This window comes from Podarcis liolepis, assembly GCF_965112155.1.
Source record: "Podarcis liolepis genome assembly, chromosome: 6".
Classification (NCBI taxonomy): Eukaryota; Metazoa; Chordata; class Lepidosauria; order Squamata; family Lacertidae; genus Podarcis; species Podarcis liolepis.
In genome coordinates, this window is record NC_139559.1 from 74,560,079 (window position 1) to 74,576,555 (window position 16,477).

A 16,477-nucleotide genomic window follows, 5' to 3' on the forward strand; every position below is an offset into this window, starting at 1 on the left:
AGTTCTAAATGATCCTAAATGATCCTATTTTAGTCACTCCTTCAGCTTTTTAAACCTTTGTTGGTCACTGATTCATCCTGTTGGATGTAGGATAATAAATTCATGGATATTTGTGAAAAATTGCTCAGTAGGAAAGCTAGAATTTAATTCATTCTTTGTCATTCAGCATATTCTTTGAGCACTGAGCATTTGCCTATCACCTCAGAAGGAACATCAGAAGACTGTGAAGGGAGGTGGAGAGAGGCTGTAATAGCTACTGATTCAGGGAACAGCTCCTGTTCCTTTTGCCCTTAGAAATAAAAGCTCTGGAGAAGAAGACTCTGTTGTTGCACAATTCTAAGCACGACACACTCGCAAAAGAGTTGTGTTTTATGAGTGGCTTCCGTCTGACTTTGGTGGCCTGAGTGACCTGCTGGTGGTTGCCTTGCTTTGCCTGTCTGTGGCATGGGAATAATGGCACTTCTCCCAAGGAACATTTTTTAGTTGTTGCCCAAACGGTGAAGCATTATTAATTTTTAGATTGATTAGCTTCTGTCAGGTACAAGGGGGGGAAATGTATGCTGTTGGCAGCGTTCTGTGCTGTAAGTCGCTTTAACTCATTTACTTTCTTCCCCAGGTGCTTAAAGTGTGCAGATGCCCCCTGTCAGAAGAGCTGCCCAACTAATCTAGACATCAAGTCATTTATCACAAGTATTGCAAACAAGGTAAGAAGAAGAAAAAAGAGGAAGAGGCTGGTTCACCAAGAAAATGAAAGCCAAAACCTGCCGTCGTTGCATTTCTTTTTGTATGATTGAATTACAGCCCTTATCTTTGTATGTAGCTTAATGAAATAATGTTTAGAAGCAGCTATTATAAAATTTAGCAGTCTTTTCTTAATTGCATAATTATTCTTGCTACTTTCCTGTGGAGATATTGTTCAATAAGTGTATAGCCAGTGTATGTGTTCAGTCTGCCTTTTCAAGTAATTATATATCTTTTTCTTTCCATAAAACTGTTGGCTTTGGATGGACCTTCTTAATTGATACTATTAATTAATTTTTTTAAAAAAACAACAAATAAGCAGTTTGTGGCGTAAGATTCACTACAGAAGTTTACTAGGCTTCTGCAGCTTTATTTTATTTTATTTCTCTTAAGAAGATAATGTCTTGTCCTCAGAGAGCTCCGCTAATGTAAAATAAGCTAAATGGTTTGTGGAACCCACGCCAGAATGATGTGCCGGAGGAGGAGAGCCGAGATTTTTTTCTAGTTTCGTTTTTAGTTTACTTGAGAGAGATTTTTTTAACAAAGCACCTTGAACTAAACCTTGAAGTGCAGGGCCTTTTATGAGGACAGTGACAATGCAGGTTTTTTTGTTTTTGTTTTGTTCCAAAATATTCCTTCAACTAAAACTTTTTTTCTTGTTTAATGGCAAAACCTAGCTATGAGAGTGCTAATAAGTAGCACCTACTTCAGTTAATAGGATGGAATGGAACTAACAAAAGAAAACATTGAAAGGCACTCAGTTCCAGCCTTGACTGTGGGATGTGTGTGTGTGTGCTGCAAATCAAAAACCAAACCTTCTGAACCTTTTCAGGCAAATACTTTGTGCTTTTGAATTTTACGGTGGGTCAGACTGTTACTGAGTATTGGATTTCTGCACTCGTTCCTCTTCCCTTAATAATAATCAGTATTATTTGTCTAGCATTAGCTGTCTAGAGCAGGGGTTGTCTACCTGGTCCCTACCGCCCACTAGTGGCCGTTTCAGGATTCTAGATGGGCAGTAGGGGGTTCTACGGTGGCACAAGCTGAATCCATCTTCCCTCGAGCACTGGTGGGCGGTAAGGAAATTTTACTGTCAAGAAAGATGCATTAGTGGGTGGTAGGTATAAAAAGGTTGACTACCCCTAGTCTAGAGGGTGATCTTCAGAAACATTGAATCATTTAGTCTTTTCTCTAATAAGCATGTGCATTGGTGATGAGTTTCTGCTGCCATTCTGGCAGCCTTGTAACTTTGTTGTTGTTGTTTAGTCATTTAGTCATGTCCGACTCTTCATGACCCCATGGACCAGAGCACGCCAGGCACTCCTGTCTTCCACTGCCTCCCGCAGTTTGGTCAAACTCATGTTGGTAGCTTCGAGAACACTGTCCAACCATCTCGTCCTCTGTCGTCCCCTTCTCCTTGTGCCCTCCATCTTTCCCAACATCAGGGTCTTTTCCAGGGAGTCTTCTCTTCTCATGAGGTGGCCAAAGTATTGGAGCTTCAGGATCTGTCCTTCCAGTGAGCACTCAGGGCTGATTTCCTTCAGAATGGATAGGTTTGATCTTCTTGCAGTCCATGGGACTCTCAAGAGTCTCTTCCAGCACCATAATTCAAAAGCATCAATTCTTAGAAAGGTCTAATATGGGATCACAATTAGTTCTCACGTGAGGAGGCGCCAAAGCCCAGTGGTATTAGCCCTCCATGTGGCTCATGCGCAGAGGCTCCAGCTGCTCCAGAGGACTGGGGTGCTCACAATGCAATGTTGCATGATGTCCTGGCATCAGACACACGACGTCCTCTGAATATTGAGAGGGTCCAGCCCCTTCAAAAAATATATTAGGGGGCTCGAAACTGTCTCGGCCCGTAGGAGTCAGTGCCTGTGCTCATGTATGAATAGGACTTTTAAGTATGTGAAGTCAGAGCGAATTTACATGTGAGCTATGATAAAGTTTATTGCTTCAGATTACGAGGGGGCTCTAAATGCAACCTTTTAAACTCACTCTCAAGTGTCACTCATTGGTTTAGAAAAGAAAAGAAGCAAGTGAAACACTCTAAAATAGACACTGAAACTCTCTTCACATATGCCAAGTAGGAAATCATAAGAATTTTTTTTAAAAAAAGTATTTCATATGCAAGTAGAGTTTGCAAAAAAATATATATGTTTCCATTTGATAGTTTTTAGTTGCATCTTGCCTAGATCCTGGCACATATGCAGATATACAAGTTAGTTATTTCTATTTTCATGGTCCTTTCTTTTAGAATAATGCACATTTTCTTGTGTGTCTCTGTGTTCTGCTACGGGCCTCTTAAAATTGATGTAGTTTAGGGCCTCAGTATGGCTTAATCGAGCCCTGAATGCATTGTGCAAAGGTGTATATCAGAGACAGAGAAGGCATACTCTCTGTACCATCCCTTTCTGTCCATGCTCTCTCACTAACCGGGAAGCTTTGAGACTCTCAGGTTTTCATTGAAGGAGCTTTCATTATTGCAAGTTCCTTGGACGGTGGAGTATAGCAAATGCATTCTTTTGTCAGGTATTTAAGGGGCTTTATTGTATATTGTGTGTTTTGTTGGGAAACTACTGTAGCAATCATAAAAGGTCAGGGATTCTTGTTCTCTCAAGCCTGGGGCATTTTAGATATTTGCAGGTCTTGCACAATGTAGTCTCTTCTACATTTCATTGCCTGTAGACCTCAACTTGGCAAGAAAGGGGTTGGGGGTGCGCCTTTCTGGGTTGAGAGGGTAATTGAATTGCCAGGCGCAATGAGCCTTGAGCCTCCTTGAGGAAAAGGATGTCACTGACTTTGGCAACACTGTGCTAGGTTTCCACATTTCTGCAAAGCCTAGGCCAGAACTTCCTTTCGTTACTTCTCATACAATGGGATTACACAGCCCTGCTTTCCAAAGCATGCAGACTATTTTGCCGGGTCCTTTCTAGTCAAGATTCGCCATAATGCGCAAACAGCCTATTTCTGTTGCGTTCGCTCAATAGGTGACAGACAACTTTGAGGTTCCCCGTACTGCGAATGCTTGTTTGGGAGAGGGAGGGAGAAGCAACAAGCAGGCATTTTGTCACTACATAGCCTGCTACAGAAGATCAGACGTGTAAAGAAATGATTTTGCTGAGAAGCTTGAAGGTATCATAATTTATTCATGCTTTCACTGGAGACAAGCCATGTTAAAAAGCAAATGTTTGCTCAGCATAAGAGTGGAAGGAACCAAGTGAGAATATGGGTGCAGTGCTCTGGTTTATTTCCCAGACATGTCAGTGGGGCCCATCTTTCGTGTGCTGTAGCCCAGATATCCTGAGGTCAGTGGCATGCGGTCAATGGACTATGGGAATTGGCTAGTCCCCTGAAGGGTCCAAGAGCCCTGTCACCACCTCTCTAAAGCCCACTCGGCTTTGGAAAGGAGGCAGCAGGGCTTTATAATAATTTAATAATAATAATTTATTATTTATACCCCACCCATCTGGCTGGGTTTCCCCAGCCACTCTGGGTGGCTTCCAACTGAATATTAAAAACAATACAGCATCAGACATTAAAAACTTCCCTAAACAGGGCCGCCTTCAGTTGTCTTTTAAAAGTAAAATAGTTGTTTATTGCCTTGACATCTGCTAGGAGGGCGTTCCACAGAGCAGGTGCCACTACCAAGAAGACCCTCTGCCTGGTTCCCTGTAACCTCACTTCTCGCAGTGAGGGAACTGCCAGAAGGCCCTCGGCGCTGGACCTCAGTGTCTGGGCTGGATGATGACATTTCCTCCCCAAAGCCCAGGAAGCTTCTGCCTGGCTTAGGGATGGAGGTGCGATTCTCACATGTGCAATGTCGGAACCCCGCTCAATCAGCCTTGCAAGCTGGCACCTCTGGTCCTAACTGTTCTGCTACAAAATAATAATAATAATCACTGCACAGCACTGCCTGAGGGGTGTATCGTGTGTGAGAAAACCAAGTGGAGAGAGTGAGGAAGTGGAAAGGAAACAGAAAAGGCTGGGACAGGAAGTCAGGGAGATGGAATTGCCCCTGCGCTCACCGCCAGTTCCCTACAGCAGGCTGTGAGCCCACAACAGAAGTCAGTCGTCAGAAGGAAGCACATTTTCCCTCCTCCTAGATTGATTGATCGCGCTGTCTTGGGGATCCATTGGATCCCGAGTCAGACTCACTGCTGTTTCATTACATCACAGAGGCTGAGCTGGACCAGATTGTTGTCGCACTGGTTGATGATCTCCGGCGGGCTAGGGACAAAGGTGAGAGCTGTTTCCTAGTTCTGCTGGATCTCTCAGCGGCATTTGATATCATCGACCATAACATCCTTCTGGACCGTCTTGAGGGGCTAGGAGCTGGGGGTACTGTCATACAGTGGTTCCGCTCCTTCCTCCTGGGCCGTGTTCAGAAAGTGGTGGTGGGGGATGAGTGTTCAGACCCCTGGGCTCTCACTTGTGGGGTGCCTCAGGGTTCTGTCCTCTCCCCCATGCTTTTCAACATCTACATGCAGCCGCTGGGAGAGATCATCAGGGGGTTTGGGCTGGGTGTTCATCAGTATGCGGATGATACCCAGCTCTACCTCTCTTTCAAATCAGAACCAGTGAAGGCGGTGACGGTCTTGTGTGAGTGTCTGGAGGCGGTTGGAGGATGGATGGCGGCAAACAGATTGAGATTGAATCCTGGCAAGACAGAAGTACTGTTTCTGGGGGACAGGAGGCGGGCAGGTGTGGAGAATTCCCTGGTCCTGAATGGGGTAACTGTGCCCCTGAAGGACCAGGTGCGCAGCCTGGGAATCATTTTGGACTCACAGCTGTCCATGGAGGCACAGGTTAAATCCGTGTCCAGGGCAGCTGTGTACCAGCTCCATCTGGTACGTAGGCTGAGACCCTATCTGCCCGCGGACTGCCTCGCCAGAGTGGTGCATGCTCCGGTTATCTCCCGCTTGGACTACTGCAATGCGCTCTACGTGGGGATACCTTTGAAGGTGACCCGGAAACTACAACTAATCCAGAATGCAGCAGCCAGACTGGTGACTGGGAGCGGCCGCCGAGACCATATAACACCGGTCTTGAAAGACCTACATTGGCTCCCAGTATGTTTCTGAGCACAATTCGAAGTGTTGGTGCTGACCTTTAAAGCCCTAAACAGCCTCAGTCCAGTATACCTGAAGGAGCGTCTCCACCTCCATCGTTCTACCCGGACACTGAGGTCCAGCACTGAGGGCCTTCTGGCGGTTCCCTCACTGCGAGAAGCCAAGTTACAGGGAACCAGGCAGAGGGCCTTCTCGGTAGTGGCGCCCTCCCTGTGGAACGCCCTCCCACCAGATGTCAAAGAGAACAACAACTACCAGACTTTTAGAAGACATCTGAAGGCAGCCCTGTTTAGGGAAGCTTTTAATGTTTGATGTATCACAGTATTTTAATATTCTTTTGGAAGCCGCCCAGAGTGGCTGGGGAAGCCCAGCCAGATGGGCGGGGTATAAATAATATTAGTATAAATAATATATTATTATTATTATTATTATTATTATTATTATTATTATTATTATTATTATTATTATTAATTCCAGGTCCAGGCTGGTACAATGATTGGCCTGCCCCCTACTTTCTGCACTAGGTCAACAAGAGTGGCTTAGGCACACTTGCAGCTGAGGGATCCTTGCTCCTAAACCAGGGTTTGAATTGTTCTGTGAGTCTCATTGGTTTCAGTGCAGCTTACTCTCAGATGAATGTGTATAGGATTGCAGATTAAGTCTGCCTAACAGCTGCACACCATCCTAAGGCTTACAAACTGTGCAGTTTGGGGCTCTGGCATTATACCCATCTTCTCCTCTCCTTTCCTCTTTATTTTTGCTTTGTATCCAGCATAAAGAAGTCTTATGGATAACTTGAAAGCTAGGCTCATTATTTTGCGTCGTTTTAGTTATTCCTAATAATAGGTATTACCCCTTTAATATTCTGATTGATCTAGTATTTTAACCTTTTCTCTTTCCAAATGTCTTATTCCTTCCCTTCCACTCCCCCCGCCCCCTCAACTTCATTCCCTTATTTACCTGCTTTCCATTCCTCTGGTCTACTGTTCCTGCTTTCACCAACTCTTTCATCCTCCATCTTTCTCCCCCCCCCTTTCTTACTCCCTCTCTCCCTCTCCCTCAAATTATTTATTACTTCTGCTTTCTTCTCTCCTCTCTCCCCTTTTCCTCTGTTTTGTGTTTAATTCTTTCATTTAAGATTTAAAATGTAATGAAACACAGACGTTAGACGCAAGAGGGCCTGTTCTCAAAATGACAGCTCAAATTGTGCATGCAAATTGGAGACTGTGTGTGAAAGTCTGTACTCATTTGCACAAGCCATGCGCGCTCATGCATGCCATTTAAAACTGCTACATTTAATTTTAATAAGTGGGGCTTCAAGATAGTGTCTTTAATTTTCGGTACAGGATAGATGTCACCTACATGCCACTGCAAATTGTTGCCAAAAATCATCTGCCAGAGTTCAGAAGCAAAATGATACAGGGAATCATTAATACGAGAAACTGATTATTATTATTATTATTATTATTATTATTTTTAAAAAGGAAGCTAAAGCTGCTAGTATGCACTGAGTTATAATTACATAGAAATCTGCATTTTAATTAACCTTTCTTGAAGGATTTCTGGGGTGCTGGGCTTTTGAAAGTTGAATTTTATTCAGTATTTTATGTGCATCTTGATATTTTTCCAGGTCGCTAAGTACAAAAGCATTCAGATGAAAAGTAAGGATGTTCTTGATGTATTTGAAACATTGACTTTTCTTAAGATATCTATCAGTACTTAATGTACTGAGATGGCTGACAGCTGGTTTCGGTTGCCATAGTGTAATTATGTAGAATAGACTGTCTCGATGACACCGTTTCGATGAAAGAATATCTTGCATTCTCGATGACAAAGACTAAAGTGACAGTATAAGCACCAACTTATGGGGTTCTTTTTCCGTTAGCGGTGTAAAAACTACAGGGTTGTTTTGGTGACGCAAGTCAAATGGTGCGATGTAACGATCAATGGCAAAATAAGAGGGATATTGATACCCTGTCAAGGTTTGCATTTGCTCCACTCCCCCTCTTCCAATTTAGTCTGTAGTCTGCATTACTGGAATTTGAAAATAATAGTTTTTAAAACCTTACGACAGTTCAAAGCTCAGCGCTTTTCATTTCCGATTTCCAAAGCCACGACTTCTAGTTTAATGGGAGTTGGACAACGCAGTGGGTGGTATCCAAATATCTTGTTGCACCAGTGCAAAGATTTCTGCTCCCTGTGTGCATCCTGCATCCTCCACCATTCTGTCACAGAGCATTGGGGAAAACCCCAGGAGAGATTTAGCAGCAGGAGGAGAAATTTTCATTGCACAAGTGTAAACCCTTGTGCTGAAGGAAGTGGTTAGTTGGTTAGGCCATAATATAATACAGTGGTACAGTGGTACCTTGGGTTACAGACACTTTAGGTTACAGACTCTGCTAACCCAGAAATAGTACCTTGGGTTAAGAATTTTGCTTCAGGATGAGAACAGAAATCGTGCAGCAGCGGCAGCGGGAGGCCCCATTAGCTAAAGTGGTACCTCAGGTTAAGAACAGTTTCAGATTAAGAATCTGTTCCGGAAGTCAGTTCTGAAACCAAAGCGTTCTTAAACCAAGACGTCCTTTCCCATAGCAGTGTGGGACTCAATTTACACTCAGCAGGAAGCGGAACATGTTCTGCTTCCAAGGCAAAGTTCACAAACCAAAACACCTCATTCTGGGTTTGTAGTGTTCTTAATCCAAGTTGTTTATAAACTAAGCTGTTCTTAAACCAAGGTACCACTGTATTTCCATGCAGCATGGCAACTCCCCCCCCCCATGTGAAAAACAGTCCTTGTGTTCTTATACTGTTACAACCTTTGCGACGTTCTGGACACACACTCTAGGAATAAAAAACAACCACCATTGAGATTGTGACTGTGTAAATGCTGCAGAGGGTGAACTATTTTGACTATGTAATCTCTCCTTTTGTTTGCTTAGTGTTCATTCAATTTGTAACACTTAATAAAATTTCCTTAACTTTGAATTTATCATAATTAAACATTATGAAACTTTGGTAAATAAGAAACCCTCCACATTTGTGGCTTGGAGACCTTCTGTTAGCAACAAACAAAACACAAAACAGCCCCAGTTGAGCTCATGGAATCAGCCTCAGAGTCGCTTGGATCCTTACTGATAACCACTGGAGATATAATCATAATCCCGTATCAGGCACGATGTTGCGCTTCATGCTCCGTCATCCTGAATTTGTCAGGCCTCGCCGTATCAAACGCCAACTGTGATGTGAACCAGAAAGCTTCCCCGTGTGTTTTTTCAGGGGAGAATATGTACAATTCTGGAAGGCATTGTGCTAAGCAGCTGAATTAGCTGAACGCATAAACCTTTCAGACCTTGCTTTTCAATATGGAAAGTTTTGGGGGTACAGTGTGTAGGAATGGGGACATTAGGGAAGCTCTTAATTTTAGGGAAGCTTTTAATGTTTAACAGACCGCTGTATTTTAATATTTTGTTGGAAGCCGCCCAGAGTGGCTGGGGAAACCCAGCCAGATGGGGGGAATAAATAATAAATTATTATTATTTAGATTATTATTATTATTAGGGACTGAATGTGTTCCCCTACACAGCTTGTGCCATCATGCATTTAGCTGAATGCCTGTGTAAGTCTCCAGGGATTACCTGTTGCTTCTGGTACCCTCTGTGGGGAAAATTCTCTTTCTCCTCCCACAAAAAAAGCTTTGTGTATAGTTTGCAAGTATTCATTGGAGCCTTTGGATTGTTGTAGAATTTCAGTTTTAGGGACTAAAAATTTAGGTACTAAAAATTGATCTGGAAGCTTTTATACAACTTCCTTACAGTTCTTTTTTCTGTATTAGGCTAATTCTATATATCCTAGTATAGCACTATGTACACAGCAATCCATATCTAATCCAAATAACTTTATTGTACTAGCCATTGACTGTGACAATAAATAGATCTACTAGAACTATTTTAACACAAGGCTAGCTGTCTGAATTCTACCATTTCAATTGGTTTCTAATTTAGATTTGCTGAATTCCTTGCAGCAGAAAATGAACTTGGGTTAGTATTACTTTAAAATTCCATCTGAAGATTGCAGGGCGATTCACGACATACTTTTTTGGTGCAGGTTTCAGTAAAAATCAGCCGGATTTATTTCCATGCCAAGGCTGTTTAGGACTTTGCTACCAGTTGTGAGCCATTAGTTCCATTCTAATTACGCAGAATGCAGACTTACAGTCGCTGTGCATTTGAGAAAGTTACAATATCAGGAAGTTTCAGTGTGGAATATAAATAATGGATGCCAGAATTGGAGGACAGTCTAAATGGTACGAGCATTTCCTGATAGAAAACGCAATTTCTTCTGGTCTAACAGTATTGATCCTACATCTTTTAATAGGTTTTCTCTAGTAAAAACATTCTCATTTACATGCATATTATGTAATGCTTCCAAGTGATACATGTGAAGATCCACCTCTGTCTGCTACCAGTTATTGATGTCTGTTTAAGGCTGGCTTCTGTTCTCTTGGTTACCAATGCAGTACTTATTGACATTTTGATAAAGGAAACCACAAAACATCCTATCCACTTAGATGCATGCCTTCCTGTGGAATTGCCCAGGAGAAGGCATTTTGTAAACAAAGCATGAGCAGGCATCTATTTAATTAAAAACATTTACAAAGCATTCTGGTTCCAAACCCATTTTTATTGATGAATAATGGTAAACGTCAGACTTCCCTGAATAATCATAATTCATTTTGGAACCTATCTTCCTGATGCAGCCATGGAGTCTTGCTTCCTTCTTCATGTTCAGTTAAATCTTATTAGTTGGAGATCACAGCATGCTTGGGAAAGGCTGTAGTGTCTGCCTTTGGTTTCATTTGTGAGGAATGTGGCTTTGTTGTCTGGTCTGGCACAGAATGGGGAGCTCCAGTTTATTCAGCAGTAAAAAGGAAACCCAAGTCAAAGGGATTCAAGTTAGGGTGGTCTGTGAAAGTTTGTAAAATGCTATAGTTGCAAAGCTTCCTTGGTGAATTTTGATTTGACTTGTAACATTTATAGAGACAGGCATGAGGGATGGGGGAGAAAACTGTTCAGTTTGAATTTTAACGCCAACCTACCTAATTCATATTTCTCCAACCAACATGACTATCAAAATTCACATCTCTCTGAATTTTGCAATGCAGTTCTGCAACCCAGAGTTGCACATGGGGAAATTGTGCATTGAAATTCTTATATTCTTAAAAATTACATACAAAATTGCATTGTATTTAGGGAAATCGCTTACATATAAATGCATATAAGATGCAACCGAAATGCTTACAGATTTTTATGCAGGCTTTTTTTAAAAAAAGAAGTTTATGCACTGATGTGGAAATGGGATAAACCAAATATAAGACTTAAAACTTAAAACTTAAAATCCAAAAGAAACTGAAATTGTCAGGTTTACCCATCCCTAACTGGTGTCATGTCATAATGTTTTTTAAAAAATAGTTAGAAGGGTTCATATCAAATCTTACCTCAGCCATTAAGTCACTGAGTAACCTTAATCATTCCTGTAGCAGGGGGCTAATGATATGAAATATAGGTGAAGAATACTGGTTGGCATATGGGGGGTGGGAAAACTCAGTTCAAAAATCGCTCTATGCCAAGCCAAGCCCTCATCCGAATTCTACATTTCCTCCTCGCTCGAATTTTGCAAATTGACCAAGTTCTGACATGAGAGAGGAGGGAAATGAACAACCTAAACTAAATCTCGTTTCTAATCTCCTTCTGAGTTTTAGAATATGTATAACACTGTGAATGCTGGAAAGTTCTTATTTCTTCTGGCTTTTTGATCAGGAGAAATTAGGAAAATATTATCCTGGACTGGATGTCTCCGAGCTTGGCGAAATGTCAGGAACGAACATTGTCAGATACAAACTTTCAACGATTATTTCCCCAAAAGGCTGAGAGACTCAGCCCATTCCATTCTATTCTGTCTCTACCAGAATGAAAGTTTAATGTATTTTTAACCCGGTTTTCTTGGTTTAGGCCCACAGGCCATAGACTCACCACCCCTGAGTTATATAAATAATATTGTATGATGCTTGTATCCATCTGTGAAAGAGGCTGAGAGTGAGAGATGGGTGACACAAGATGGGGGGGGAGAGAAATAGATGTGTGGCAGAGAATGGAATCATGGTTGGAGTGGAATCATGGGAAGGTGAGGAATTCTTCCATAATTCATTGATTGGAGGGATGGTTGTATGTGGTGTCATTTACCAGCCAAAGCATTGCTTACACACCTATTACATATTGGTTGACAGTATTGTAATGCCGCACTCAGAGAAAGATGGGCAATAGTGTTAATTCTAACATAGACTGAAGCATAAACAATCAAACAAAAATATTTCAAGCTACAGGAAGTTGATTTGCATTAAACCTCCTCAATAACTTCTACCTGTACTAACAGTTCAACCACTGATAAGGTGGGAAGGATTTCACCTCTTTTGTGCTTAACAAATGTTGCCTCACCTCTAAAATAGCCATTAGCAATGTACTCGAGATATGTCAGTGTAAGGGAAATGCTGTCTTATTAACTGTTGGGCTATCCCTTAGTGAGAAACAGGCTTGTTTGTAGTGGTTTAATACTCTTAGGGGTGTATAGAGAAGTTAAAATACAGTAGCCCCTCGCCCTGTCAAGGAAGTGGGAACTTAGCCTACAGCTCCTTAGCGTTCTATATTTTTTAATTCTTCAACAAACTGTAAGATATTTTTTAAAAAAACAAACAAACCCAGAACTCTGTTTTTCTTAAGAAAAAGGCCTACCGTTTTATAACATGCCTTTAGGAAATGTGCTGATTTAACAAGCAAGGTATGTGACTGACCCACTTAAACATTTAACAAAGGCCATATCCTTGTGGCAATATCCAGTAGTCTCCGTTTTAGTGACCAAGTGTAAATGAGGCAAATGTCAAGCACCATTCTTTTCAGGCAGCCTATGTGCTAACACTAAGCGGCTTGTGAAATCTGTGCTAGAAGGGGTTAGATGATTGTCCAGCTTCCATTTACCTCATTTCAGAAAGTCTGTGCAAGTGTGTAGATATTTGCCCATTGCAATTCAATGGAAGCGTAGGGTCATCGGCAGGTTTATCACCAGCTATTAGAAATGACAACTAAATGGGATCCCCATGTTCAGATATGAAACCTTTGATTGCCAGATGCTGGGAGCAAACAGGAGAAGGCTGTCACTGTAACACCAAGCTTGTAGGCTTCCCAGGGCATCTCTCTTGTCTGCTATCGGCAACCGAATTTTGGACTATATTACTTTTGGCCTAGTCCCACAAGGCAATCTTTATTCACAGTGTGCTCTAAATAGAGAGCAGAGTGGAAACAATCTGAGGCAGACCAAAGGTGACCATCATTGTAGAGAAGGCTAGAAATGCCGACAAGCCACTCATAGAGAATGGGGAGGGGAGAAGGCTAAAAACTTAAAATCTAGGGTCATGTTCCCTTAAACACTAGTGCAGAATTTCTTCCCAAGGGCCACCAGATCTTGAAAGAGATAGACTTTCCGTAGACTTTCAAAGAAGGTGGACTATAAAGGCATAGGTGGCAAATACCCAAATCTTTGAGAGAGTTCCCCTTTCTGGACTCAGTGGACAGCACCTGCAGACCACACATACTGTAAGGATAACATCAAAACAAGCCAATGAGCTTATATCAAAACAATAATAATAATAATAACAATAAATTATTTATACCCCACCCATCTGGCTGGGTTTCCCCAGCCATTCTGGGCGGCTTGCAGCAAAATAATAAAATACAACAGTTCATCAAATATTAAAAGCTTCCCTAAAGAGGGCTAAAAGTCAGATAGTTGTTTATTTCCTTGACATCTGATGGGAGGGCGTTCCACAGGGCAGGTGCCACTACTGAGAAGGCCCTCTGCCTGGTTCTCTGTAACTTCGCTTCTCACAGTGAGGGAACCACCAGAAGGCCCTCGGCACTGGACATCAGTGTCCATGCTGATTGATGGGTGTGGAGATGCTCCTTCAGATATACTGGGCTGAGGCCGTTTAGGTGAATATATAGTGAATATAAACACTTATGAGCTCCATGCTACAACAAGTGCCAATTAATTGTGGGGTTATCTTGACTACCAAGATGGTTTTTGCATCCAGAACAGACACCTTTGCTTCAACAAAAACTGCCTTTCAACTTATACTTTTATTGTATTGTATTGGCCCATGGTTGGAAAAATTAATAATGAACAGCTCAGAGAAGAAAATATTTTTGATCCTGGCAGGGCTTAATCTAACTTAAGGGATGAAGCAGCATTTCTTCCCAGTACTGAATGCTGCCTTTAGATGTCAGTAACTTGCTTACAGCTGCCTAGAAATTAATAGAAAATCACCTTTTGATTATTATTTTTATCGGATTGTTTATATACAAAGTGTTTTACAATTCTGCATGATAACCATCATTGTTAGTCCAACTGACCATCAGGATGACTTACCAGTGGACTTGTAGAATTGTATCCCAAGGTTTCAAGCAGAAACCCAGCACTCAGATCACTGAATTTCTGTGGCTCTTCCCAGTACCATCATCACTGCAGCCAGTATCATAATTAACACAGGCTATAACCAGCCATATTGTTGGTAAATTAAGTAGGCATCGGTTTGCCAACACTTCCCTCTGAATTGTTTATGGGAGAAAATCATGTTTATCTGGAGCTCTCTATTAGAGTTCTCTAATTAGTCTATTAATCTCCATTAGCCTCTAATTGAGATTCTTCCTTATTTCTGGGTTCTTTATGTCCCCAATATATTTTTTTTCATTTCATGTTACATGACTCTTTCAGACAGGATAGTAACAGTGACAAGTTTCATATGGTGCCCATCTGTCTAATTATGTAGGACAAGGAAGGTGTAAGTGCCCTGAATTTATCTTTCAGTTCTTCTGAAAGTGGTTCATGCCATCATTTTGGACACAATGGTGAAAGTGCTTGTGGAAGCTTTCATGGCTATTGAAATCAGCATAACCACTAAGTAAATTGTTTAATTGGTAATTATTCACATTTGCCCATTTAATTAAAGTTTTGGTGCATTTATGAGCTCTGAAATAATTTGAAAGTGAACTGCAAAATGCGTCAACTACAATCAAATGCAAAATTAGGGATGTTGGATTGTGGCTGTTCCCTTTAATACATTTGTTGTGTTACTGTGTTAGTCTCTAATAGCGTGGAAGTCCACAATGCATATCTCACTGTAGTTGTAACAGTCCATATAAAATGTACATAATGGCTTTAAATCCAATGAATAATGCATCTTGGCATAAATTTAATCACAATAATAATCCAGTAACAGAGGAAAACAATCAACATTTGAATTTACATAATGGAAGTATTCTAATGAAGATGCCACACAAGTATATTAGTATGTGAAAATTTGTCTTTTAACCATTATATAATTAATTGTGTTTTAGAGGAAAGCACAGGGGGGAAAAACAAATAGCCACCTGTTGAATTGGTTGCAATTTGATTTCCATGAAGAACATTTAGTTAATAAATTAAAATGGATAGTGATTTGCATATACTGATTTGGCAGTTGTAAATAAATACCTTTTTAGAATTTCAGCCTCAGTGTAAAAGACATCTGGTTTGATATTTCAACTTCCATCATGTGCTAAAAGGCTTTAGAATTTTGACAAATAAATTAAGCTATACTTTCATGCATTATTCCCTTTAAAATGACAGTGTGTAGCTTTCTGGTTACCAGCTAGATTGACTAGAATGCTAATGCGAAGCAGTCCGCAGGAAGGGTGACATAAGACTTCTTCATTTTCCCTTAGCCACTTGGCTGTCACTGTTGTGCTCATAGAGCAGCAACAATGGGAATAAAAAAACCCAATAAAGCAATGGGGAACTTGTGGCCCTCCAGCTATTGCTGGACTCCCAACTCCCATCAGCCCCAGCCAACATTGCCAATGGTCAAGGATGATGGGAGTCGGAGTGCAGCAACATCTGAACAGCAGCGTGCCCATTCCTGTTATAGACAGTGGCGGGTGATGCTGTAGTCTAAACCACGGAGCCTCTTGGACTTGCAGATCAGAAGGTTGGTGGTTTGAATCCCCATGATGGAGTGAGCTCCCGTTGCTCTGTCCCAGCTCCTGCCAACCTAGCAGTTCGAAAGCATGCCAGTGCAAGTAGATAAATAGGTACCACTGTGGCAGGAAGGTAAATGGCGTTTCCGTGTGCTCTGGTTTTCGTCACCGTGTCTCATTGCGCCAGAAGCAGTTTAGTCATGCTGGCCACATGACTCAGAAAGCTGTCTGTGGACAAAACGCCTGCTCCCTCAGCCTGAAAGTGAGTTGAGCGCTGCAATCCCACAGTTACCTTTGACTAGACTTTTACCTTATAGACTGTGGATTCCAAAGCCTAGAGTGCAACCTATTTATTTACTTGTTTAAAATTGGATTTTCCCAATAATCTTTAATGAAAAGCTGCTTAAATAATGTCTGCTGCCAGTTTGCTCTCTGATGTCTGATGGGCAAGATGATCACATGACTTGTTTAAGTGATGCATAGACACATGGATGATGCAACCTGTGTGTATATCTGGCACTTTCCTCTTTTCCTGTAGTTGTCCAGTTGCGAATACAGCTGCCACTGAAACCCACCAGTATCTGATTCTGCCATTGCAGCCAT

At 41.6% G+C, this 16,477-nt stretch overlaps 1 protein-coding gene across 4 annotated transcripts in view; it reads left to right on the plus strand.

The window, feature by feature from the left end:
- Window positions 1-16,477, plus strand: part of DPYD (dihydropyrimidine dehydrogenase) — a 490,336-nt gene that overhangs the window by 137,475 nt on the left and 336,384 nt on the right. For all 4 annotated transcript variants that reach the window (XM_083510989.1, XM_083510988.1, XM_083510986.1 and 1 more), the window contains exon 4: window positions 617-704. In XM_083510989.1, the coding sequence (XP_083367115.1) occupies window positions 617-704 (88 nt within the window). The remainder of the gene's footprint in view (window positions 1-616; window positions 705-16,477) is intronic.